This window comes from Benincasa hispida, chromosome 5 (assembly GCF_027475165.1).
Source record: "Benincasa hispida cultivar pf3 chromosome 5, pf3_genome.v1.1, whole genome shotgun sequence".
In the NCBI taxonomy this organism is placed as follows: Eukaryota; Viridiplantae; Streptophyta; class Magnoliopsida; order Cucurbitales; family Cucurbitaceae; genus Benincasa; species Benincasa hispida.
The window spans coordinates 11958500-11985655 of NC_143482.1; the positions used below are offsets into that span (position 1 = coordinate 11958500).

The 27156-nt window shown below is 32.1% G+C and overlaps 1 protein-coding gene and 1 pseudogene across 2 annotated transcripts; one reads left to right on the forward strand and one right to left on the reverse strand.

Annotated features, from left to right (window-relative positions):
• Positions 1-12736: 12736 nt before the first annotated feature.
• LOC120078224 (uncharacterized) lies at positions 12737-13628 on the forward strand. The gene has a single exon (XM_039032446.2). It carries the CDS (start codon positions 12878-12880, stop codon positions 13268-13270), a length of 393 nt encoding a protein of 130 aa, XP_038888374.1. The 5' UTR covers positions 12737-12877; the 3' UTR covers positions 13271-13628.
• An 11623-nt stretch (positions 13629-25251) lies between these two features.
• On the reverse strand, positions 25252-26915 carry LOC120078606 (AT-hook motif nuclear-localized protein 23 pseudogene; annotated as a pseudogene). Its single transcript, XR_016529531.1, has one exon. The product of XR_016529531.1 is annotated as an AT-hook motif nuclear-localized protein 23 pseudogene (transcript).
• Positions 26916-27156: the final 241 nt, after the last annotated feature.

The following is a 27156-nucleotide window of genomic DNA, read 5'->3' on the forward strand; positions in this document are numbered from 1 at the left end:
TCTTTGATGATAGAACAAAACGATTATAATAAAATAAAATAAAATAATTAGAAGATGGAAATTTTGTTGTGGTCAAAGCCGTACAAAAGCCGCGTCGTTTTAGTTGTTGGTTAATAAAGATGAACGCCAAAGCCAACAAATCAACCATTACGTGTCCCCTTTTTCTTTTTCTTCTTTATTATTTTCTTTTTGTTGGTGAAAAATGTAAGATATTATATTTTTAAAAAAATCATGAAACACATCAAATAAACAACCAAATATAATTGTACTCATATGATTTGAAGAAAGTTATAATTTAGTCATAAATAGTTTATAATTAAAATATATTAATTTTAAAAAATTTGTTTTAAATGTTAAATTGTTGAAAATATTTACAAACATAGAAAAATGTCATCGTTTCTAAAAAACATCAATCAGTCTAGTGATAGATGATAGACAGTGAAATTTTGTTATATTTATAAATATTTTAGTTCATTATTTTAATATTTGGAAATCACCCTTAATTTTTAAAAATGCAACTAGCGATTTGAGATGATATTTTTGAAAAAAATTATAAAATAGTCAAAATAAATATATAAATCAATAAATCAATATCCTATATTTTAAACATGTTAAAATATTTATTATTTAATGGTCAAATTATAAATTTCGTTGTTCTAATTTGGAGAAAGTTAACATTTGGTCTCTATAATTTTAAAAGTTAGAATTTAGTCGTGTGATTTGATAAAATCTCATAAGTAGTCATTGTAATTCAATAAAATTCTCATATTGTAATTCAATAAAATTCTCAGTCTCTATTATAAGGAATATTTATGAATAGTTTATTCAATCTTAGTGATTAAATTATAATTATAAATCACAAAGAATAAATTCTAACTTCGTCAAAATAATGACCAAATTCTGATTTTTTTTTTTAAATCATAGGGACTAAATTTAAAAATTAACCCTTAAATAATAAACAATTTAACACGTTTGAAGCAGAGAATGTTTGTTTACTAATTTAAATATTTATTTTGGTTTTTTTATATACTTCAGAAATATCATCATATTGTCACCAATATTTTCTTAAAATTGAGATCTATGTTTTATTTTATTTATTATTATTTTTTTAATTGAGATCTACTTTAAACCTCGAGATAGTACAATTACATTGAATATTATGTCTGTTTCACGCGTTTCTATTATTTTCACATTCATCAACCTTGTTTTACTTTTTCCTTTTTCTTTTCATTTCTAGAAAAACTTGTTTCGAAATAATTAATTCACTTCACCTGCCAACCTTATGCCCTTTTGTTGTTGCAATAAACAAAAAAAATGAAATACCCCTCTCACTCACTCATAATATTATTTTAGTTACACATACCATTTTTAATTGAGAGGCACCAACCCTTTTTGTTATTGTAGTGTGATTAGCTGATTTGTTTAGTAGTATTGTTAACTAATTTTATTACAGGTAAAACTTGAGAACATGTTCAAAGATATTGTATTTAGCATTGTTACATGTCTGGTAGCAGATTCTGCAGATTATCTTTTTTATATATGTATGCGTGATTTGCAGATTTATGTATTATTTATTCACTCCTAAAGTATATTCTCAAAGCTAGCCTTATTTATAAGATTCTCTTATTCATTTTTAGGGTTAGCCGCATTATTAGAAAAGTGGGTATTGAGTGTTATGAGCTTAGGGTTTGTCTAAGCCTTAACTTCCATGTATTATTGAAAATCCTTGTATTTTGTTGTTGAGATTTTGGTTCGGCAGCCATTGTAGCACTCGAGAGGAGTTTGATTTGATTTTGTTTTAGGGGGAGCCTTAGTACGTTGAAGATAAAGAAAAATTATATTTAAGGGGAGCCTAAATTTGATGAATGTGAGGGGATCTCACTCTTAGGGGGAGCCTAAGTATGTTGTATTGAGGGGATCTCATAAAAAGCTTGGAGAAACATCTTTGTAGAAGTGAGAGGAGCTCAAACTTAGGGGAAGCCTAAGTTGAAATTGAAGAGGTAGCTGTACGTGAGACACTGAAGAGGAGTCTATTAGATAAATACTTTCGTTGTAATTGCTAAACTCTTTATATAGTGAAGTTTCGTTCCATTAACCACATTACCTCCCAAACGTAGGTGAATTTACACCGAATTGGGTTATCAATCTCTATGTCTTTATATTTTTGTTTTTCTTCATGTTGCTCCACTTGTCATACATATTGTCTATGACATCGTGCTTGACATTGTATTCTGTGTTAGATCCATCTTATCTTTTTAATTGGTATCATAACGGGTTGACTGCTATTCATTGAGTATTCAATTAAGTCAATCAGGGAAGGTGGATCAACTACTCGTCCCACTGTGCTTGATGGTGAAGGAACTCTTAAAGAAAGAGTATCCATAAGCGTGTTTGGATCTTTCCTATTTTATTGTGACTGAATTACCACACACATATTCTAACAAATAGGTATACAATTTTACACTAATTAACGACATGCTTTGATAAATAAAATACAAGAGATTGAGTATACGCATAAGTTGAAGACTCTCTTCACTTCCAAGCAAACCTCTACGTTCTTTATCGCCCAGCAAACAGTCGGCTACCAGCAGCACGATCGTCTACACGAACGACAGCACATGAACAAGTAGGAGCGGGGACGACACCACCACTTAAAGTCCTTGGTATTCTCGGAGTGAGAATCCAAAGAGTGGTCTTTGTTGGATTTGGTAGAGGAGGGAGGAAAGGGATAATCGTGTAAAACGATAAGCAAGTGGGAGAAGGCTATCGTATAACGGAATACTTATCGTTTAGAGAAAGCTACATGATCGTGTAGGTTTTACTAAGTGATCGTCTAGTATTTATTAAGCGATCGTTTAGAAAACTCGACATACTAAGCGATCGTTTAGAAAAACTGAGTGATTGTTTAGAGAATGCATGCGATCATTTAGACGCGGGGTGTGTGGTCGTTTAAGCGATAGAGCGCGTATAGGCTCTCAGCTAAGCGATCGATACATTTTCACACCTTTTGTGATTTTTTCGAACTCTTTGCAAAATGAATCAATTTTCATTTATTCTTTAGTTACAATAACCGAATACTGATTTTCCCACTAACGTACGATTGAGGGAAAGTTTCTGGCCAATTATCACATAATTAACCAATTAATTAATAAATAAATATAATCATATTATATTCTTACCCTATAGTTTGATGTCATATATCTACTATAGTAATTTCTCCTCTACTTGATATAAATCATATTTATATCTAATTTCCTCCAAAATAATGTATCTCATACATTTAGTCAATTATATCATTAACCAGTTCAATTATATCATATATAATCGAACTCGCTTTTGTCAATTTGAACATTTCAAACTGACCAAAAAACTGATTCTCGACTTTATCCAAGCTACCAAGGGACTTTATGGACTTGTGGCTCGAAGCTCCAACGATACATGAATAGCTAATTAAACTTTAGCCACGAGATCCACCATCCGTTAACTGCCAGGCATTCCACTAAAGACCAACAGCTGAACTCTTCTTACCACAAATATATTTATGTATCCATCGGATATAACCAATCATGAGTACGATGACCCTTCATAGATGCTCGTAAGTACAGCTGGATCAATTTATCATTTTGCCCCTGTAGTTACATCTCACTCCTTAAGTACCACTGATTTCTCTAATGAACAATACAACATAGTCCAACTATGTGTGAACACTTTCGGGCCAAGAGAAGATGTGTGGCGCTACATCATTCAAGCCCTGGAATCAACCCTTAAGGGAGCTATCTATCTACTTGTCCCTGCTTTTAGGAAGGAGTGAGTTTCATCTTGTGTAGCTGAGTTCCCAGCTCCTAAATCAGACGAATCCCCAAAATAGTAGGTTTGAGTCGGCGACCTGGCCACTCACACCTATACAAATCAAAAGACCACCCTCAGTGGCAGGAGTTCCCAACTCACTCTGGATTGAGGTCATGTTATCTATGGTCATCCTAGTGAAGTGAAGTCTCTATCATAAATGGTGTTATATAACGAGACGTTAACACTTTGTGGTCAGGTCTTATACAAACTTTTTCTATAGGACGCCCCCACTTGCACGTCCCCTACACGAATGATCAAGATCAGACCATCTGTGACAAGTCACAACACTTGTGACCATTCCACAAAGTGGGCCACATCGGTAGCGTTGCCAGGATAAGGTTTCTCTCCTTTATCCATATACTACATACCATTTTGGTTATCACTCAAGACATGATCCACTCATATGTCACCACATACATGCTTAAGTTACATACAGATAACCAGGGATTTTATGTTTATTGGTTTGTGGTAAAGCAAATAAAACAAACAACTAAGCAAAATCAAGATGTGAAGTAAATATCATATATTATACAACACAAGCATTCATACAAACTGTGTACAAACTACAGGACACAGACTTTCGGGCATCAACCCCAACAGATGGAACTAAATACTCCTACTGGAAAGCTAGAATGATAGCTTTCCTTAAGTCCATTGACAGTAAGACTTTAAAGGCAGTTTTCGCTGGATGGACACATCCTCAAATTATTGATAAAGATGGAAAGATCTCTCTCAAGCCCGAGAAGGACTGAACTGATGCTTAGAATGAGGCTTCCCTAATTCGTGTGCTCTAATACTATTTTCAACAGAGTTGACAAGAACATTTTTTGACTTATCAATACATGTGTTTCTGCTAAGGAAGTGTGGAAGATCCTTGTTGTAGCGCATAAAGACACCTCTAAAGTGAAGTTGTTTCGTCTGCAAATTCTAACTTCAAAATTTGAACCTCTTAAGATGTTGGAAGATGAAAGTATTAATGAGTTCAATGCTCGCATCTTGGATATTGCAAATGTACCTTTACTCTTGGTGAAAAAATGTCGGAAGAAAAACTTGTTCGAAAGATTCTATGGTCACTACCAAAAAGATTTGATATGAAAGTTATAGCTATCGAAGAGGCCAATAATATTGCTACCATGAAGATGTATGAGTTGTTTGGATCATTGCGAAGCTTTGAATTGACCTTTGATGAAAAATGTGATAAGAAAGGTAAAGGTATGGCCTTGTAGTCTGTTTCTAATGAAGATTAAACTCAAAATAAAGGCAAAGATACCGAAGAAAAACTTACTGATACTTTGTCCCTATTAACTAAAAAATTCGATAAAGTTATAAAATGCTTAGACAAGGGATCCGAGAACTTTCATTCTTCACATATCAAAGACAATAGTAGTAACAACTCTATTATGCACACAAATTTTAAACCATCTGGAAGAAAAAGAGAAAGTGAATGCGGTTTAAGCAATGCTCAAGACAGTCAAGATTGACACTTCAAGTGCAAAGAATGCGAAGGGTTTGGCTACTTCCAAGCTGAGTGCCCAAGTTTTCTTAAAAGAAAAAATAAAGGATATTTAGTGACTTCGTCAGATGATGAGTCTGATTCAAGCAGTGAATATGATGAGGAAATTTGTGCGTTGACTATTTGTGTTACTTCTAACAACATTGAAGAGCCTGAGATATCTAATAAAATTTTGAGTAAAGAATTAAGGGTATTTGATCATTCTTCAATCCATGATAATTTATCTCTAGAAGAAGTCTATGAAAAGTGGGAGAGAGACTTACAAGTTTTGGAGTTACAAAAGGAACAAATAGAAAAATTAATTGAAGATAATCATCATTTGTTAAGCACCATTTCTGAGTTGAAAAAAGAGTTGAGGGCATAAAAAGTTGAACTTGAATTGATGTCAAATTATGTTCGCATGTTGAACTCTAGTACTGATGATCTTGATAAAATCTTAATTACAAGAAAACCTTTGTTAGATAAAAAGGGTGTTGGGTTCAACATATCTAAGAAATCCAGTTACAAAGGTAAGTCCTCTTCCTATATCACATTCATTCTAGCTAAGCATTGTCATATGTCTGAACTGAAGTCAATAAATAAAGGACCCACTTCTCATCCCTCAAACAGTGGCTTGAAGAAGAGATGAGTGTATCACTTTTGTGGTAAAGAAGGTCATATTCAACCTTACTTCTTTCACCTCTATGGAAGAAATGTATATAGAGCTCAGAGGTATATTTCTACTAAAGGTAACGCTATCTATCAAAATACTAGGAGTGCTCCAAAGAATAAGCTTGAATGGTGAAGAAAAGGAGAATTATCTCAAACTGACTTTAAATGCAATGTGGCTTTTAACTCTCTACATTCTTCAACTAGATAGAACTATTATTTTAATAGTGGTTGTTCTCGCCATATGACAGGTGAAAACTCTTTTGTTACAAATGTTCAACCATGTGTTTCAGCTCATGTACCTTTTGGAGATGGAAAAAAAAGGGAAAGTTCTGGGCAAAGGTCAATTGGTGTATCTTGGTCTTCCAACTCTTCATGATGTTCTTCTTATCGAAGAGTTAACAACAAACTTAATCAACATAAGTGATTTATGTGATCAAGGCTTCAATATTAATTTCTCAAAAGACAGATGTCTAGTAACCGATAGTGATAATTCTCTTATCATGATAGGAAAATGATCTTCTAACAATTGTTACTTATGGACTCCTAATATTGTTCATCATATTTGTAGTATTCCTAGACACGATGAAGTTATGCTCTCTTCCTAGAAAAGCATAATAGTTGAGTGTAAGAATAGTATTTTTCAGAAGATGACTCTTGATATGATCCAACTTCAGATTCTGCAGGCTGAGCCTAAATGAGTATGGTCAGAGAACTTACTTACTCTGTGGGATATGATAATAAACAAATGAAAGCTAGGGCAGTAGCTAAATTCAAATCCCTCAGGGCATGTTTAGATCTTTGCAAAATTGTCTTATAGCAACTAAAGATATTTGATCAAAGAAAATCAAAGTGGGTTAAACTAACTTCTATAAGCAGGAAAATGTTGACTGTGATTACTGAAAAAATTAAGATTATGAGTGGTGACCAAATTTTTAATAATGTTGATAATATTGGGATAGAGTCTATGAATTATATTGATCATATTGTGTCTATTAAGGTCGTAAATGATGTTAACCATGTTGCTAATCATGTTGAATTGTCTAAGGTTTTGATTGTTACTTCTGCTAAAACTGAATTTGATCATTCTTTGGCTGCTGAGATATTTGTTGAGGCTCTTGTGCTGTGTGATGGTGTTATTGATAATGTTGTCTCCTCTGAAAATATTGCAAATGATAAGTTTCTGATTGTTGATCAAATTGAATTCACTACTCATGTTGCTGCCATCATTGATTCCTAAGAAACTGTTGGTCTTGATATTTCTGAAGATGTTATACAGAATATCGTGTCTGTTGTTGATAATATGAATGTAATATCTCTTGATCCTCATATTGTTAAAACAAATGTGTAAAATATAATGGAATATCTTGAGGCATATAAATATTTTGGTCCTGAAAAAGATATTAATAATACTTCTATAGGCATTTGTGATGTATCTAAAGTGAACAAAGTTACTATTGTTGTTTCAACTTGTTAGTTGGATGATTTTTCTGTGAATAAGGATGATATTGCCTCTACTGTTGTATCTACTAGTGTTGCTACTGAATATTCGCCTTCTGATTTTGGGGTGCTTGAGAATTTGATTGTTGATAGTGGTCTGGTTAACAAAATGGTTGTGAGTTCTTGTGGTCAAGATGCTAGTAAAAATGTTATTCTTGAAAATGTTGTTGCCTCAGTCATTGTCTATGATTCTATGTTGATATTGATAATGCAAATAGTCCTGCTAAGTTAGAGTTGTCTGGAAAGAATGGTGTAGGTCGTGACATGGTTAGAGATTTGCCTAATTTGTCTATTGTGGTTCTTGAGAATCTAGTTATTGAGAATTTTATTGCATCTGACCCTGGCTCTACTCATGAGTTTTTGGAGCCAGTTCTCCTAAGTTTGATGTTATAGAAAATAATCTTGAAGATATTATTGTGACTAAAAAGTTTGTTGGTTGTACGAAGAGTCCTATGATTGGTCAAACGGTTGGTGCTAAAAATATTGTTTTGTCTATTACAATCATTCTTGATGTCATAGTTTCAAATAATACTGAAGAAATTTTTTGAAAAAGAAAATGTTGCTGATATTGAGCACATGTATGAGGAAATTAAAGAAATTAGTCTTAGTATCGTGGAGAGTACTGGGGAGAAGATGCATGAAGATGATATTCCTTTGATTGTCTTTAGTAGGAAGAAGATGATGAAAATTGAAAATATTGATGACTCAAGTCCTAAGGATACATTTCATCATTCTAAGAAGAATAGTTATGTACCTAAAGATTTTATCTCTGAGGAAAATATTCTTTGCTATATTGATCCTATTATTCCTAATTCATTGCTCTTTGATGTGAATATGCGTGAAGATATTTCATAGTTGAATGCTTGTGCCAATAATGAATCAATTGTGAAAAAGATTGGTATTGATTTTGTTATCAATAAAATTAGTTCAGATTTAGGCATTGAAAATTTAGGCTTCGGGGGGCTTAAGGAAATTAGTATATCTATTATTCTTATTGCTGATCATGATTATGCTGAAGATGTTGTTGATTTAATATTTCGAGTTCAATGTTGACGTTGTTCTTAATGTTGGGTCTGTTACTAGGGATACGTTCTCTGATGACAACTTGTGTGTACTGACTGATTTTCTTCATGGCAAAAAGGGGGAGAATGGATCTGTTCGGGTGATTCTTTTCATTTTGATTTTGTTCTTGTCGTGTCTGTAGTATTTCTTCCTTTTGTGTGTTGAATTTAGAGGTGTTGTTACTTTTGGTTTTAGGGTCAGTCGTATATTGTTGTGCAAGTTTTTCTACAAAATTTTATGTGAAAGCGACAGGCTCTCTAAAGGTGTTCATAAGCATTGTTGATCTCAATGTTTCTTATGTTGGTGTTAATTTAGTTCAATGACATCTTGTGTCTGTCCTTGTCCAAGGAATTCTTCTACTGGTTGATAAGGATATTTTCCTATTGATGATATTGATGTCTTGGATGGTGCTCTCTCTATATGTTGGAAACTATGTTAAGTAGGCCTTGTTGTTGAAGGCTCTGAACTAGTATTTGATGATACACACTCTGATGGCTATATTGATAGTTCTACTGATGGGTCATAGGTTTTGTGCATTCAAATTACTCCATTTTGTTGTTGGCTAGTTGCATGTTTCTAATGTTTTCGTTTTCGTTACTTTTGGCTATTTTTATAAGCCAAACAAAAGGGGGAGAAAAAGTTTGGTTTAACATCATTATGGTGGTTTGTGTTTGTGATGGTTATTCTTAATAAGTTTGGTTCAACATCATTATGGTGGTTTGTGTTTGTGATGGTTATTCTTAATAAGTTTGGTTCAACATCATTATGGAGGTTTGTGTTTGTGATGGTTCTTCTGATTTGTTTTGTTGGATCAATAACTGTTTTAATCCGTTTGATTTGCTTCTGCCATCGTGTTTTTCTGATTGTTTTATTTTTCCTTAAAAATAGCCAAAGGGGGAGATTGTTACTGCTGTGTGATTAGCTAATTTGTTTACCAGACTTCAGTATGGTTGGCTAATTTTATTACAGGCAAAACTTGAGCAACATATTGGGCAACATGTCAAAGGCCTTGTCATTTAACATTGTTACATGTCTGATAGTAGATTCTGTAGAATATATTTTCCATATTTGTCTGCATAATTTGTAGATTTCTATGGTTGTCTTCTTTATTTTCCTGTAGAGAATCTTTATTCACTCCTAAAATAAATTCTCAAAGCTAGCCTTATTTATATGGTCCTTTATTCATTTTTAGGGTTAGCCGCCTTATTAGAAAAGTGGGTATTGAGAGTTTTAAACTTAAGGTTTGTCTAAGCCTTAACTTCCATGTATTATTGAAAATCCTCGTATTTTGTTGTTGAGATTTTGGTTTGACGACCATTATAGAACTCGGGAGGAGTTTGATTTGATTTTGTATTTAGGGGGAGCCTAAATACGTTGGAGATAAAGAAAACTCATATTTAGGGGGAAGCCTAAATTTGATGAATGTGAGGGGATTTCACTCTTAGGAAAAGCCTAAGTATGTTGTATTGAGGGGATCTCATAAAAAGCTTGGAGAAGTATTTTTGTGGAAGTGAGGGGAGCTCAAACTTAGGGGGAGCCTAAGTTGAAACTGAAGAGATAACTATACGTGAGAAACTGAAGAGAGAGTCTATCAAATAAATACTTTCGTTGCAATTGCTAAACTTTTTATATAGTGAATTTTCGTTCCACTAGGCACATTGCCCTCTAAATGTAGGTGACTTTTCACCAAATTGGGTTATCAGTCTCCGTGTCTTTATATTTTTGTTTTTCTTCGTGTTGCTCTACTTGTCATACATATTGTTTGTGACATCGTGCTTGACATTGTATTCTGTGTTAGATCCACCTAACCTTCTACAACATCTGGTTATCAAGAAAACTCGTAAGATATTAAATCCGAGGTACATGGCTACCACGAATCACCCATGGTCTCTTAGCCCTTCATTAAGTTCATGCCCTTATTTACCATTACGTCAATCCATGATGATTAGATTATGAAGCATACAATAGTATATCATTTGTGAAAATAAAATGGAAAGAAATTAGTTTTATTTTTTATTATTTTTTCTTTTTCTTTTTTTGTTGAGAAGCTGAAGAAATTAGGTTGTTTTAACGAGTAGCATTAAAGTCATGTATAAAATAGAAACTTCAAAATATAGAAAAATTATCGGTTTTAAAGATGTTTGAAGGATGGTTGTGACAATTATATAGTACAATGTAGTTCATGATTGTGTTCTATTACTAATGATAGAAAATGGTGGATTTTAGACAAGACTTAAAACCCTTAATACAGAGAAACAAACGTACATTGAAGAAAATACTCCATATTCCCACATCACAATAATAAAAACTTTTGGATGGAAAAAAACAAACTTATGGAAAACTCAAACATGTAGGTACATTTGGTAGGCACTCTAAAAAGAAGGGATTCAATGACTGAGTTGTATTTTAAGTTTTCTAATTTAGAAATTACATCTCAATTTAAATAATTGTTCAAAATGTAATTTATTATATATTTATAAATTATAATTACCTACTAAATACTAAGTTAAATATGAATTATTATTAAGGGGTGTTATGAGACATTTACTTGAGTTGATCTCAATTCTTTGTCCACCAACTTCACAAGTCAATATTAAATAACTCAACTCCATCAATTTCAACATTACAAATTTATCGAAAAACTCTATCTTTCCCTCCTATTCTCTCCCTCCCTCCAATGTCTTCAATGACTCCACCCGTCGCCTACCACCTGGACGATAATCATTGTTGACTACATACTCCGATGACTAGCGACAAACTCTGGTGCCCAACCACCATTAGGGACATTATCGCCTCAGTCCAACAACAATCTTTGAGATCGCTTCTGCTGGCTACCTCTGGTAAATACCACCTCTAAATGAGATGGGGAATGGAGGAGGGAGCAAGAAGAATTTTCTCCTTGTTGGCTAAACTTGATAGAAACCATAGCTTCAACAATGAGCTCTTTTCTAATTTTCATCTCAACTTTTTACTACTTTAATACATTTCTAAGATATGGATGTTTTAATATTTAAAACGTTCTCATCTTTCAGATCATGATGCTGTAATATTCAAGTTCAAGGCTTGACTATGATATTGTAATATTGGAAAATCTTATAGTGTTTTTATATGAATAAAAAATGTACTAGAAATGACACATTTAGTAGAAATTTTATTTGGTTAAGAATAAATTATATTTTTAAATGAATAATATTATTTAAAAAATGGGAAATTTCCCCATGAATTTGGTTGTACAAGAAACCTCCGTCTTGATTACTGTAGGAAATTTCGCTGGGATAACGATTGAAATAGGGAATGGGGATAGGTGAATACCACCATGACAACATCTTCTCAAACTCTCAACTTCTTTATTTGGCACTTGATGGTTTTACCGATGCTTGAGTTAATAAGAGACTTTTGGCTTTAGCAAGAATTCTAGGGATGAGAATTAATTTACTCCTAGTCATTATGATATATATATATATATACTTATTGCAAGTGGACCTAGGGTCTTTCTTTCTCCTCTCAGGATTTTAGTTGCACTTAAACCTCCAACTGCTCCCTCAATCTTCAGTATCGGAATGTGAGTGTTCAAATTGCACACTCTCAGGTCGAATTAGCCACGCTCGACCTTACCTTTTGGTCGAGACAGAGGGTGACTTTTCAAGAATCCCACCTTGCAACTTACCTTTCCTAAGACCCATTTGAGTCTTGGGTTGGGTATTTTAATCTTTGACCTTGTCATTTGTCTTATTTTGAGTCCAAAATATAGGTAAATTTAGTTCAAACCTTCTTAAGTCTAAATCTATCCATAATAAGAATAATTATTCGTAAGCAATCTCATAATTGGACGACTAAAAATGTAAGAGCATTAATAGCTCTCCAAGTTGATCGGCCCCATACGAGTGAGTGAATAATCAAGTCTTGTTTGACCCTACACTCCCATTAACCAAGTCGGCAACGGCTAGCTCAAAAATTCCCCAATTCTCAATAAAAAGTCCAATCAAATCCCATTTCTAAGTCCAAACTTCGATATTTCCTAGAAGATTCTTCCTCTATCTCAACGGATCTCTCTCTCTCTCTCTCTCTCTCTCTCTCTCTCTCTCCACTTCACAACGACCTCTCACCCACATTTAACAATTACCCTCCACCAATCAAAACCCTTTAAATATTACCTTCTCTTTCTCTCTCTAGCCGCTTAAAAGACTTTCAAAAAGACCCTTTCAACATCTCTCTCTTCCATCTCTATATAACTACATCTATGAATATTTCTCCTCTATAGTAACCCTAAAAATACTATCTTTACCTCTTCTACAGAAACCTCAAATGGATTGCTTGGTCCTCCCTTGCTACGTCATGAAGAGACGACGACGGAGATCAACCCGACCACGTCTTGGCTACCACCGCCTCAACAAATCCAACGTCGGCCGCCTTGATGGAGCGGAGAGTAGTCTAGTGAAGGTTGTGGCGGGGAAGGAGAAGAGAGAATTCTTAGTAGACCCTTTTGTGTTAGAAGAAAATCCGTTTCGGATTTTGATCGAAAAGGGAGGAGATGACAATGAAGATGAAGAAGAAGATGGGAAAAGGAAAAGAGTTATATTTGTTGATGTTGATTCTATTTTGTTCGAGCACTTGCTATGGCTCATGTACAACGATTGTTCTTCTTTGTTTAAGCTCAATGTAGAGGAAATTCTAGACTTTTATGCTCAAGATTTTTAGAGGAAGAGACAGAGAATTCATAACACATAATTAAAGGTATAATATAATTCAGTCATATATACAATAAACATATATATATATTATATGTATTTGTACTAATTGTTGAAGTTTATGTAAATGGTGTTCATCTGATGGAATTAACGGAATAAAAGATTAATTATTCAAGAGCACTTTTTTTTAAAAAAAATTCTTGTTTCTTCTTAATTTATCTATCAGTTGTCTGGTGTGTGGGTTCTTCTTCTTATTTGGTTGACTGGTAACAATGGTAATTGAAACAAATTGCCAAGAATATTAGAAAAGTTGGTATCCTAATTAATGGTAAAGTTTTGAAAAATATAAGAAAAGTTGGTGTCCCACATGAGAGATGTTCAAGTAATGAGCTTCTATGATTTTGGTTTTTTGTCTCAGTTAAAAAAACCATTTTAAACTCTAATTAATTCTTTTTATATTCTCTAATTTGAGAGTGGAGAAAAGAGTGTACCTCGACTCTTAGATCGTTTTAGTCGAGCTCGTTCCGTTTCACCAAAAGGATAATAATTGAGTCGAGCTCATTGATCAAAATCTTGCAACCTCGTCAACTACATCTATTATGATGTTGTGAGTATTGCAAATATCAAGCGGGTGTCAAATCATGAACTTTATAAATAGTCAACTAGACACTTCATGTACTAATTTAGATAAAGGATAAGCTTGAGATGAAATATGCGCACCAACATTTTGGGTTGTTGATACAATGAATTTTTAGATCTCATTTAATAACTACTTTTTTTTACCTTTTAGTATTCTTAAAACCAAAATTTTAAACATTACTTCTATAAATAGTTCTCCCTTTATTAATTTCTTTTTAAAAATGTTTTGAAAAAACATATCAAAACTTGAAAACTAAAAAAACAATTTTTAAAATTAATTTTGATTTTTTTTTTAAAGTTTTGGTTCATAATTCTAATGTATGTTTTTCAAAAAGCGAGAAACTTATAAAAAAAAATTGTGAAGAAATAAATATAATTTATAAAAACATAAACAAAAAACGGAATATAGTTCAAACGACGTATTAGTTTCTTGGTTTTTAAAAATTATGTTTTTTTTCTCACAATTTCTAAATAATAGTTTTCATTCTTCTTAAAAAAATTGTTATGACAGAAATGAAATAAACAACCAACGAAAACTTAAACACATCTACAAGAAGATGAGGAGAATACAAGAAGATACATATACACTGAGGCCCGTTCTTGGTCATTCGAAGCACTAGATAATAACTCTGACCTATAGAAAGGAAAGCTATACCAATTACCGTTGGTCTAAGTTTACTTTAGCTATAATTTGAATTTTTAAACAATTTATTTCATTCAAAATACCTCATACTATATTGGGGTAATATTTTTCCTTACTTATTGTAAGGCCCCAAGCCTAGGATTCAAAATCCGAATCAAAGCTAGACACGCTTAACTTTGGGTTCATAAGATTGAATCAGCGAAAAGAAGGTGTCCCTTGTTGGTATAGATAGTAACTTTCATTTCTTTTAAGTTTTTCTCAATCGTACTTTCATGTTCTTAAGATGTCTCTCATTAGGATGTGATCTCGGTTCCTTTATGTACCCTCCTAAACTTGAGTCATTACACTTATATATCGTAGTTTTTCTCCTTATCTACCCAATAAAGAACTTTGATCACATTCTAAAATAACTATTATAAATTTACACATAATTATTAATACTTTTTGGTTCCAAGTATTTTTTTTTTTTTTTTTTAAAGAAAGAGTTAAATTATTATTTTCTTAACATTTGATAAACCAAGGGGCTACAAGGAGATGGGTGTAACCAAGACCTATACCCAATCATTGTCCTTCCCATTTGGTCCATACTATTTCAAAATTTATACTTTTAGTCCTTAACTTTTCAACTTAGTTCCTTGAGTTTCAAAAATGTTACAATTTTATGCTTTAGGTTTGAATTTTGTTTTAATTTAGTCCCAAGTTTCAAGATTCACCTTTAATCCTGATTTTTTGTCACTAAATGCTAGCTTTCAATCTTTAGTGTTAATATCTATTAATTAATTTAAAATAATTATAAAAATATAATTAGATTTCTCTATTAAAATTAATTTTAAAATTTTTATTTCATAATTATTTTAAATGAATTAATAGATATCAACATCAAAGATTGAAGCAAGTATTTAGTGAAAAATTAAAATTAAAAGTGGAAATCTTGAAACCTAAAAACCAAATTGAAACAAAACTATAACATTTTGAAACATAATAGCTAAACTGAAATCAAACTCAAAACTTAAAAATTAAAATTGTAACATTTTGAAATTTGTGATCAAATAAAAGTTAGACCCAATTTTTAGGATAAAAAGATTTTTTTTAACGCTGCAAAATTGTTGGTTGGCCGACATAAAATAATTGAGATCTAGATTTTTTTTCTTTTTTTTCTTTTTTAACTTTATTTTGAGGGGCAATTATAGCTCTGATTTCCGACCTAGTGGGGCCTTTAATCCAACGTTAAGCCCATTTTAGCTCATTTAAATGGGCTCCTTCGTATTGTACTTAAGAGAGCCCAAGCTAAACACCAATTTTTGGACAATTTGGCCCAATATTTATTATTATTATTATTTTTTTTTATCATTAATAGGTAAAACTTTTAGTCCGTTTTAAAGTACAAAAAGAAAAATATTATTTCACCAAATTTTTAACCAGTCTAAATATGAAATAAATTTTCTATTTGTCAAATTACGTCCGAACTTAAATTTGAAAAGTGTCTTAATTTACGTTTTTTTATTGATGCAAAATGTTCAGATAAATATTGGCTGATTTCATGTGATGTGGCTATCAGAATAATGCTAATAGATTCAAGTAGTAAGCACTAATTTTTTTTTTTCTTTTTTTCTTTTTAGCAAAGGTATTAAATTAGAACCTTTGATCTCCATGTTGATGGTACTAGAGATGTACATGAATTGGATTGGACCAGGTTAGGGAGTTGTTTTTGGAGCAACCCGAAATTTCGGGTTGGTCAAACCTCCAACCTCTTCAGTTTTGTATAAAGGGCCAACCCAACCCAACCCATATTATGGGTTGGGTTGAGTTGGGTCATTGAGTTGCTTTTTTTTTTTTTTTTTTTTTCACTACGATTCAGAGGGAGATCGTGAAGATTGGGAGGGAGAGATGAGCGACTGAGAGATTGGGAGCCAAAGGGAGGCGAGCGATAGCCAGATGGAGAGAGACAAAGTGAGGGAGGGACTGAGGAAGACATGTGACTAGGGGATGAGAGGGAGATTGTGAGAGTATGATAGATTGAGAGGAACACTACAAGAAAAAAAGACTCTCCTGACACCTAAAACAACCATTGGGAGATATATCATTGAGAGCAAGAATCTCTCCTGACTACGTAATGATAGCGTTGGGAGATTGACCGATCTCCCGATAGATTCACATTAGGCGTCGAGAGTTTAGGAGATGGAAACCAGCACTAACCAAACTCTTGACGATTTAAGTAATTCGTCGGAGTCTTATGGGAACTCCCGACGACTCTCCTGATGGCCCACGATAGCTGTCGGGAGATGGATTTTAAAACCCCAAATCGGGATCTGCCTTCTTCATCCTAACCCTAGTAGATCATCAGAGACGAAACAGAAAAGTGCGCCACTGGAGAGCTTGTTCGTCCATCGTCCGCCGATAAGCCATCCGTCCACTATTTCTTTTCTTCTTTTTTTGAAAATTTTCATGATTTTGTGTTCTTATGTTTGTAAGAGAATCTATTCTTATGTTTGAAAAATGCTTCAAACACTGCCTATTTTTCAGATTTTGTTGAATTTTTTGCTCGGACCAAGTTTTTATCGTATACACTATTAACTAATAGGGTACAGTGGAACTAAATCTATATTATATATTCATCTAGGTTTTAAATCTTCAAAGAATTGCTTAACTTTCTTCTGGCTGATACATCTTCTTTTGAATTTGATTTTAAGTATTTTTTAAATACTAGAATTTTCAATTGTGCATCTATTGGATAATACTTGAATTTTCAATTGTATATGTATTAAATAATCGACTATATCATCATTTTTTTTGTCATAATTTTACAAGTTTTTAATTATTAAAAACATCCAATATGTCAGAGACTTATCATATGTAAAATTGAAAATTTAAAGAGATACTTTTTAAAATTGAGATATTTACTAGGCTAGTAGACTATAACTTATAATTTGTCCTATATTAATTATTTGTGTTTAATAAGTGTGTGTCAAATGTATGACACTATATATGTTTTCTTGTGTTGGACATGAATATATTAAGGTAGTGACTTCTGAGTACTCTATTTTTATTTTATTGAGCACTAATATAGGATTAAAATGTCTTGAAGTTATGAAAATATATGTGAAAACATTCATGTGAATGAATTGATATTCATACAAGAACATGAACAAATATTGATATCAAATTCTTCTATTCCTGAAATATTAGTGAAAGTATTAATATGTGGATGAACAACACATAGTATCACTTTAGTAACTAGGTGTTTTTGTGATTATGATCCTAGTTTGATTTTGTTAGATTGGATTTATAGTTCACTTCCCCTTTTTTTTATGGGTTTTTTTTATGTCCTTGTATATTCTTTTATTATGTTCAATGAAATCTTGATTTTGTTTTATGAGCATATATAAGCCTCTAAAAGTTAACCACTATTCATTATGTACACAACACTCGTTATAATTTGTTTTGAATTACAAGTTAGGTTAGAAAAGTTTTATTCTTAAGGATGAATAAAGAATTGATCAAACTTAGAAATAAGTTGTCGGTCGAGTATAGAGAAGAAGTATCCTAATTTTTAAATGTGGCTAAGTTTCATGTTAATGATTCCGAACGAATAAGATGCTCATGCAAGAATTGTATGAATTCAATGTGGGAGTCATTAGAGGTTGTGGAGCGACATCTATTAACATATGAAACATCTATTAACAAGAATTGTATCAACATATTATATTGGTAAGAACTTGCGGACTTACAACAATGCCAAGTTTGTTGTGAGTCTCGGTACCAAATTAATGATGGCAAGGGGTAAAAAAGCCCACATAAGGTATTACATCATTTTTCCATTGTTACCGAGATTAAAATGATTGTTTGCATCGAAAGAAGGTGCTTCTGACATGAGTTGACATAAAGATAAATGAGTTGAAACGGAGGATGTGTTACGACATCCAGCTGATGCAGAGAGCGATGAAGCTTACATTCAACAAAAGGAAGAGATTTTAATCTTAAACACTCTAATTACATTAATTTTATTAAAGAAACATGCAAGTTCAAGGGAAAAATAGAAATAGAGTTTCAAGTATACAACTTTTGTCGAATCCTCTTGATTGCTTCAAAATTTCACGAACTTCTTCTTCAATCTTTGAAGTAGACCACCACAAAAGTCTTCTCCACTAATCTCAGACATTTCTAGTGGAACCCAAATCGAGAGAGATTTGGTATAGTATTTGAGAGTTGAAGTGAAAAGAAAAATGACAAAATTTTCTTTTTAATTTTTGAGGTTGCATGCCATAAAATCTAAGATTCAACTTGTTTTTAAATAGTTGAAACATGCAAAGCAGCTGTGGTGGTGGATTGACACTCAATCCTCTACTATTTTTATTGATTAAGTGGAATAATTAGTGGGGAAATCCAACATTTCCCACTAATTCATTCATTTATATTAATAAAATTTCATAAATGAAATTTAATTTAATTTATCTATTTATAATTAAATTAAATTAATTTTATATTTTGAATTTCACAAATTCAAAATTTTAAATAAATAAATAAATTGATTATTAATTAAACAATTTATTTTAATATCAAGTATTAAAGTAATAAAATACCTAATTAAAAACATGAATCACTATTCTTGTATTTAATATTTAAATCATATTTAAATATTTCCAACTCTCCAAAACTGTTTATTTTATTAATTAAAGGTTTGATTATATCAAATATAATAATCCAAACCCTAAATCGAATTTGAACATTTCAAATTCTCTCAACATGTTATTCTAAGGTTTAATTCTTTTACGAGCTAGTAGAGAGACTTGATGGATCTACAGATCATGAGCTCCAACAATTTCAGATTAATTGGTTAAACCATTTAAACCGATTAATCAATATTCGTTAACTACTAAGACACTCCACTATAGCTCAGTAGTTGCACTCTTCTTACTGTAGATATATTCCTATCCACTCGATTTAACCATAATCAGTAAGTCGATACTTCATAGGTTGTTCGTATTTACAGCTAGGTCAAAATTACTGTTTTACCCATGTAATACATCTTTTTCCTTAAGTTTCCACTGATCCTCTAATGAATAATTGGTTTATGGTCCTAGCAATAAACCAAGTCTCTCTTAGCCATAGGGAGGGCGGGACCCTTTGTTCGAGACCAAGAGTCAGTACTTAAGGGAACAACCTATCTGTTAACCCTAAAATGGGTAGGAGTAAATTTCGTCTTGCAGGACTATGTCTCCAGCTATCTATCCAATATTATCCCTAAAATGGGAGGCTTATTGAGCGGCGATGTTGAGTCACTCTTACCCAGGTAGATTAAAGGATAATCTCGAATAAATAGGAGTTCATAGTTAGCTCAAGATTGAAACTGAGTTATCTTAAGTCATCGAATTGGAATAGTTAGTTTTAATAGTAAACGGTCGTTATAAAGAAAAGTGATTATTTTGTGGTCCGGTCTTATGCAAACATATTTTGCATAGGATGCTCCCACTAACGTATCCCTTCATGAACGACTTTGGGATCACGTCGTTTGTATCAATATACAAAGCGGGCTGCATTCATAGTGTCCCCAAGATAAGACACCTAATCCTATCCATATATTTATAGACCATTTTGGCTATATACTCAAACTTGATCCTCCTTTATGTCTCTACATAAAGTTTAAGTATTCATGTTATAGCTATGGATTCATTAGTTTATTGGATTTAGGAATCTATGAATGCAATTTATATATTTAATAACAATTTTATTCAAATAATCTCAACAACATCTTTATTGTAAATAGGAATAAGTTTAAAGTTTAAGAACTGCGAGTTTTAGGACATATAACCCAACAGAGGAGTGGAAACATTTTGATCGTGAATTTCCTCATTTGGCTTTAGATCCTCGTAATGTTCGTTTAGGATTAGCTTCAGATATATTTAATCCATTTGAGGATATGAGTACTTCGTATAGTATGTGGCCTGTGGTACCAATACCTTTTAATTTGTCACCTCAGAAATGCATGAAGGAGACAGACTTCTTCATGTCTTTGCTCATACTTGGTCCAAAATCTTTTGGAAAAAAAATTGATGTTTACTTGCAGCCGTTAATTGAAGATTTGAAAAAATTATGGACTATTGGAAGTTTATGAATTTTGAGTATTTGTGGAAGTTTATGAATTTATGAATTTTTTATTTCTTTTGGAGTTCAACTTGTGATTTTTGTGTGTTTGTAGAGGTTTCAGCTTGAGAATATGTAGTCCTAGTAGTGTGTTCATTTTCTTCATTTTGTAGGATTGTAAAATTCATCTAATGGCTTTTGTTTGATTGTGAAAGTTTATGAATTTTGAATGTTGTTTTGGATGGGTTGAGATTAGTTATTCTTTTGGAGTTTAACTTGTAGTCTTTGTGTGTTTGTAGAAGTTTTAGGTTGAGAATATGTAGTCTTGGAAGTGTGTTAATTTTCTTTGTTTTGTAAGATTGTTACTCATTTGTTTGTTTTGTAGGATTGTAGGATTTTCTTTGTTTTGTAGAATTTATAGGATTCACCTTATGGTTTTTGTTTATTTTGTAGGATGTTGTTTGGAGATGATGTTAGAAATGTTGTTGGAGATGTTGTGTTGGAGATGTTGCATTGGAGACGTTGTTAAGAGTTCTTTCTTCTATGTATTTGTGAAGACATATTTCGTTTATAGACCATTTTGCCAACTTTTTTTTTATTTTGTGTAATAAAGAATACTATCGACTTTGTTTGTTTGTTTTCTTTCTTATGTGAATACTTTTTAGTTGCTTAATAATGTTATATATTTCAGGTTATTCAGATCGAATTAAAAAAATATTAAAAAAATGACTCTCCTGACGAAAGATGTCGGGAGTTTCTATATCTCCCGATGACTGGTAAGCCATTGGAAGTTCAAATTTAGATTTTGAATTTCTGAAATTGAACTCCCGACGATGTGTGTACATGCGTCGGGAGTTCCAAACTCTCAACGTCGTATAATAAGCATTGGGGGTTTGTTCAAACTCCCGATGGTGTGTGTTTCCGCATCGAGAGTTGTACTCCCGACGGTCATATCCTGACCAAACTCCCGATGATGAGTTCATCGTCGGGAGTGGATCTCCCGATGCGTTTCTTACCATTTCTCGACGATTTAAAGCGTCGGAAAATGGGTGTTTTCTTGTAGTGAAATATTGTGAGACATATTAAGAGGGGGACAAGTGATTGAAAGATTGGGAGCCGGACGGAGACGAGTGACTAAGAGATAGAGTGAGATTGTGAGGGACCGAGGGAGACATGCAACTAAGAGATTCAGAGGGAGATTACGGGAGTGTGAGATTGAGAGGGATACCGTGAGACATTGAGAGGGAGACAAGTAACTGAAAGATTGGGAGTTGGATAGAGATGAACAACAATCAGATGAAGACAAATGACTGAGAGACCTATGATGGATTGATGGAGACGAACAATTGAGAAATTGGGAGGAGCGACTGAGAGAAATAGTGAGATTGGGAGGGAGATGTGAGCAGCTAAGAGAGGTTTGAGTGCTGTAAACCTAAATTATATATATTAAAAAAAGATACATGATTCTAAATTGGGTCGGGCCAACCCGATTAGAAAAATAATGAACTCGAGAACCGACCTGATTTTTAAATTTTCAAAATTTTCAAGCTAACTCAACAAAAAAAAATCTAACCCTTACGATTTGGGTTTGGTAATCCGAGTTGATCAAGTTACTAGATTTTTTGAACACCCCTAAATAGTACAAACACTACGTGAATTGAAAAAGTTGGATAATAATTATGTTATAAACGGCATAATTGTAGAAAAATTTGGGTAGTAAATATATTCTAAATAGCATAATTGCAAGATTCTAACTCCACGTCGATGTTTACTTTTAATGTTTAATTATTAAAGTAACATAGTACCTAAAGTTGATATTACTAGATATATCATTTACTTTTTTATATAAAAAAAATATGTGAATATTTATGAGATATATAAGAAATCTTTGATTACATAACAAACAACCTAACATAGGCACTAACTTTTATCCTAAGGTTGATGAGTCATTTTTCGTATCTATCACACATTGGAAAGCAAAAAAATTGAATTGTTTAATCAAAGGGTAAGTTTCTCAAAAGTCTCAACACTAAGAAAGAAAAAAAAAAAAGGTCTTTTGGGCATGTGCAAACAAATTAGTTTGGTTGATCTCCAAAACTATGCTTCTTTAATTTTATGAGTTCTAAGCCAATATCTATGGGAGATCTAATTTTCTTTTACCCAAATGTGTGCTTGTATACGCACATAAAATGGATATTCATAATTTTCATTAGAAAATATCATCTTCCTACCAAAGCCAACATAGTTGGTTGGCACATGAATGTGTTAACAATCACGAGATTTATGGTTTAAATCTTCCTGTCCCCATTATCCTCTATTCCTTACCAACATGAACATAATTTAACTATCATAAAACTTTGTACTATTAACCTTTAAGTTAGAAGTTTGATCCCCATTCTATACATAATAATAATAATATTGATGATGGTGTCTTCACTATAGTATTAAGTTTCCGTAGATATGTCAATATTTCCATATCTTCATGTATTCGAAATCGACATGAGTAAATTGATATTTTCATTATAATGTAGAAAAATCTACAAAAAAATTAAGCAACAAAATATCAATAATGTAAGTATAATATAAATAATAGACTTATTAAAGTTTTTTAAAAATCACAAAATATTTATTTATTAATTTAAGTTTTTTTATTGTTTAATAATTTTTTTTAGAAATATCCATCAAAACCACATTATATCTACATTTTCATTATTATTATTTTTTTTTTATAAAATTAGGACTTCGATTTTTTTTTTCGCCACAAAAACATTTAAACTCATTCATAAAAAAAACCATTTATTTAAATATAGCTTCGAAAATCATGGTTTCTCCGGATAAATGTTTTGATTTCCTATTCGTTTTTGTGTGAAATTTACTAGCGTTTCTATTTGCCATTGAAACTTCAGATATTCTCCCTATATTTTTTTTATGAGATTAATTTTATCTTGTTTAAAAGTTTTAGTAATTGTAATCAACTAAAACCTCGAAATATATTTTAATTTTATATAGTTAATATTTCATCAAAATATCTTGATTCTATATAAATTTAATTGATAAAGATTTAATAATAGAGCATTGTTGTAATTTTATTATGTAATATAATCAACAAATTTATTAAAGAAATATATTATATATCAAATATTTATCAAGTTTATCTTCATATTTACCTATTCCTCAAAAAAAAAAAAAAAAAAAAAAAAACCCTCATATCCTCTCTTGGAATAGTATAAACAAAACAAACTATTATATCCCTAGGCCTCTAAATACTCACATATCTTTATTATTATTATTATTATTATTATTATTATTATTTTGGCATCAAGCATTGATCCTAAGATATGTTATCATGCACTACATGAATAATATTCCTATTTTACATAGGGTAAGCTATATTAATGAGAGTTCTTAATAATTACATAAATTGAAGTAAAAAAATAACCACATGTATCTATTATTGATTGCATCAATCAAAATTTAATAATATGAACGGTAAATGGTAAATTATTGATCAAGAAATTTTCAAAGATAGAAAAATAAGGAAAATTATTTATATAAAATAGTAAAATTTAATTTTCTTTGATAAAGGATGATAGAGGCTGGTAGAAATCTATCAGTGTCTATTAGCGATAAAAATTGATAGAGGTCTATCATTGATACTATGTGATAGATGCTGATACAAGTCTATCAGTATCTATATATATATATATATTTACTATTTCTATAAATAATTTGACATTTTTTCTTTCTGTAAAAATTTTCCTTATTGGTTATTGAAAAAAGACAAACCGATGATTATCATCAAATAAATGATGGATTGAAATTAGTTAATATGTACTATGATTTCAATTTGAATTAGGAGATCTTTTACCCTAACTCTTATACATTGATATTTACCAAAACATTATCATATCACCCATCAATTAACACATTTCATATATCAAACAAAATCAAATAATGTTTATTTTAACCTAATAAACATTGGAAGCTTCAACTATACTTGATTAATAATAAGTTAGAGTAACATATAAATTTCTAGAAATTATTAACTTCAATAAAATTCTATGATAATGCTAAATCTACTCTTCTTCATTTTATACAACAATCTCAACCTAAATTCAAGGGAACTAATTAACTCTCTAAGTAAGACTAAGAAGCAACAATTTGCATAAAATTAATTGTATAATCAGCCCCTTTTAATAATAAAAAGACAATAATTGCATGCCAACACAAATTATAATGTTGGAAACATGTATTTTATGAATGGATAAGAAAGAGTTGCATACAAAATAATTGATCTCAAATGCTTAATCCAACAACTTAATCCTTCAGATTATAGAGAACTAATTGAGCTTAATAAGGATTGAAAATATAGGAAGTATTGTGTTTCATTTTAACATAGTTAACTTATAACAAACCCAATTTTATACATTTTACCATAGTTTCTTTTTATATATAACATATGCTAATGAAATACTAGGGATAACAAAACTTCATCAAATTCTTGAAACTAATCTTGTTTTATTGGGATAACAAGGGTCTGGAACATCTGTTGACACAACCGTAGCAACTTCATAACACTCCAATCACAACAATAAATTAAGATGATGATGATAATAAATAGATTACGATTAAAGAAAAGAGGAAGAAATTGTCATGTTATTGAAAATCTGAGCCCTTAAACCAAATTGTTCTTGGAATATATCAGATTGGAGAGTTTTTTTTTTTTTTGCATCACCATATATTTAAGCAGTAAAGAAGAGTTCCCAAGAAACCATACACAGATTCAGAAGTACAGAAGATTTAAAAAGAAAGAGAAAAAAAAGATGAAGATTTTGAGAGTAATAACAAGAAGATAATCAAGAAACTACAACAAGCCACAAAATATAGAAGATGATATACCTACATTTATATATATATAGTGAAATCATTTCATGAGAGAGGCATTATTAATTGAATTCCATGAAATCTTCTGAAAGATCTGACCTTGAATTTGGAGTCTCTTCCATGAACAAGAAGAATAATAAACCCCATCTGCTAGCTCCATCTTCACATATCATTCACAAAGACCAAATATTTGAGAGATTTCATTTTGCTCTCCTATTTGTTTTTGGGGTTTCAGAATGGTAGCTGAATTTGGTTTTGCATATTCAAAGGCAAATTGAAGAAAGGAAGCCCTGAAGATGGATCTGGAAATGGGTTGTTATTGTTTCCGCAGCTACCGTCGTTGCCGCCACCCTGCGACGTCGGTGGTTGCATCTGAAGTTGGTCTTGTTCTTGGTCCTGTTCTTGCTCTTGTTCTTCCAGTGGCAATCTCTCGTATGCTACATTTGTAAATGATGCGGCGATTATTGTCACTGGCCCTGCCGCTACTAGTTCCCCGACAACGTTGCCACCCACCACTTGCCCTTGCCCACCGGCTAAGTATATAGTCAAACTAGTGGCGCCGGGAGGAGCAGGCGGCGGCAAGAAAGATCCAGTAAGGGATAATATCTCAAACCTCCCATGTAGGGTTAACACAGACCCCGCGGCCGTCGGTTGCCGTAAGTTGACATTCGTAACCATTCCACTACCGCTCAAGATGCAGATCCCACGTTGGCGACGACGAGCATAGGTAGCGATACTATCGAAGACGTCGCAGCCACTACCAACCTCAAGAATATGAGCCCTTAGGGTATTGGCACTTTCCCGAGTTATGATGACCGGTGGCTTCGGTTTGTTTTTGGAACCGGGTGGACGGCCGCGTGGTCGGCGAGAGGAAACCATATCGGTGGCCGGGGCAGTAGAGTCTGCGGCGACGAATTCCGATGGATGATGGGATTCGTTGTCATGACGAGATTGAGAGTCTTGATGGTGGTGGTGGGGAAGATTGAAATTAGGCCTTTGAAGTTGGTGAATATAGTGATTGCCTAAATCCAGACCAGCCATGGATAGATGGACACAATCTTATTAAAAGGTTTGAAAAAAGAAAAGGAAGAAAACAGAAAACTATGAATAATATTAAAATAGGGGGAAATTTTTATTAAGAATTTAAGAGCACTTGAGATAGGGAGAAGAGAAACAAAAAAAAAATTAAAATTAAAACTACTGTTGCTGTTTGGATTGTTTAATTGAAGGAAGTGGAGAAGGAATATATATATATATATATATAAAAGTAGAAGAAAAGAGAAGAAAAGAGGAGAAAATAAAGGGTTTGTAAGGAATTGATGAGAGAGTATTGATGGAGTGCAGAGAAAGGCAATGGCTAAAGAGAGAAGAAGAAGAAGCTAATTTAGAGAGAGAATATCATTTGATCTCTCTCTCTCTAAGCTTAAGTATATGTATTATAAAATAATAATTAGTTGACAAATTGGTTGTTAATTATTCTTCTTTTATCTACCTTTTCTTTGAAGCAGAAATTTTGATTCTTTTTTTTTTTTTTTTTTTTTGAACAATAAGGGTTGATATTGGAATTTTGATATTTTAGTTTTTAGTTGGATTGTGCTTAAGTTGGAATAAAACACGCGAGTGGGGTTCAAAAGTATTTTCAAATATAA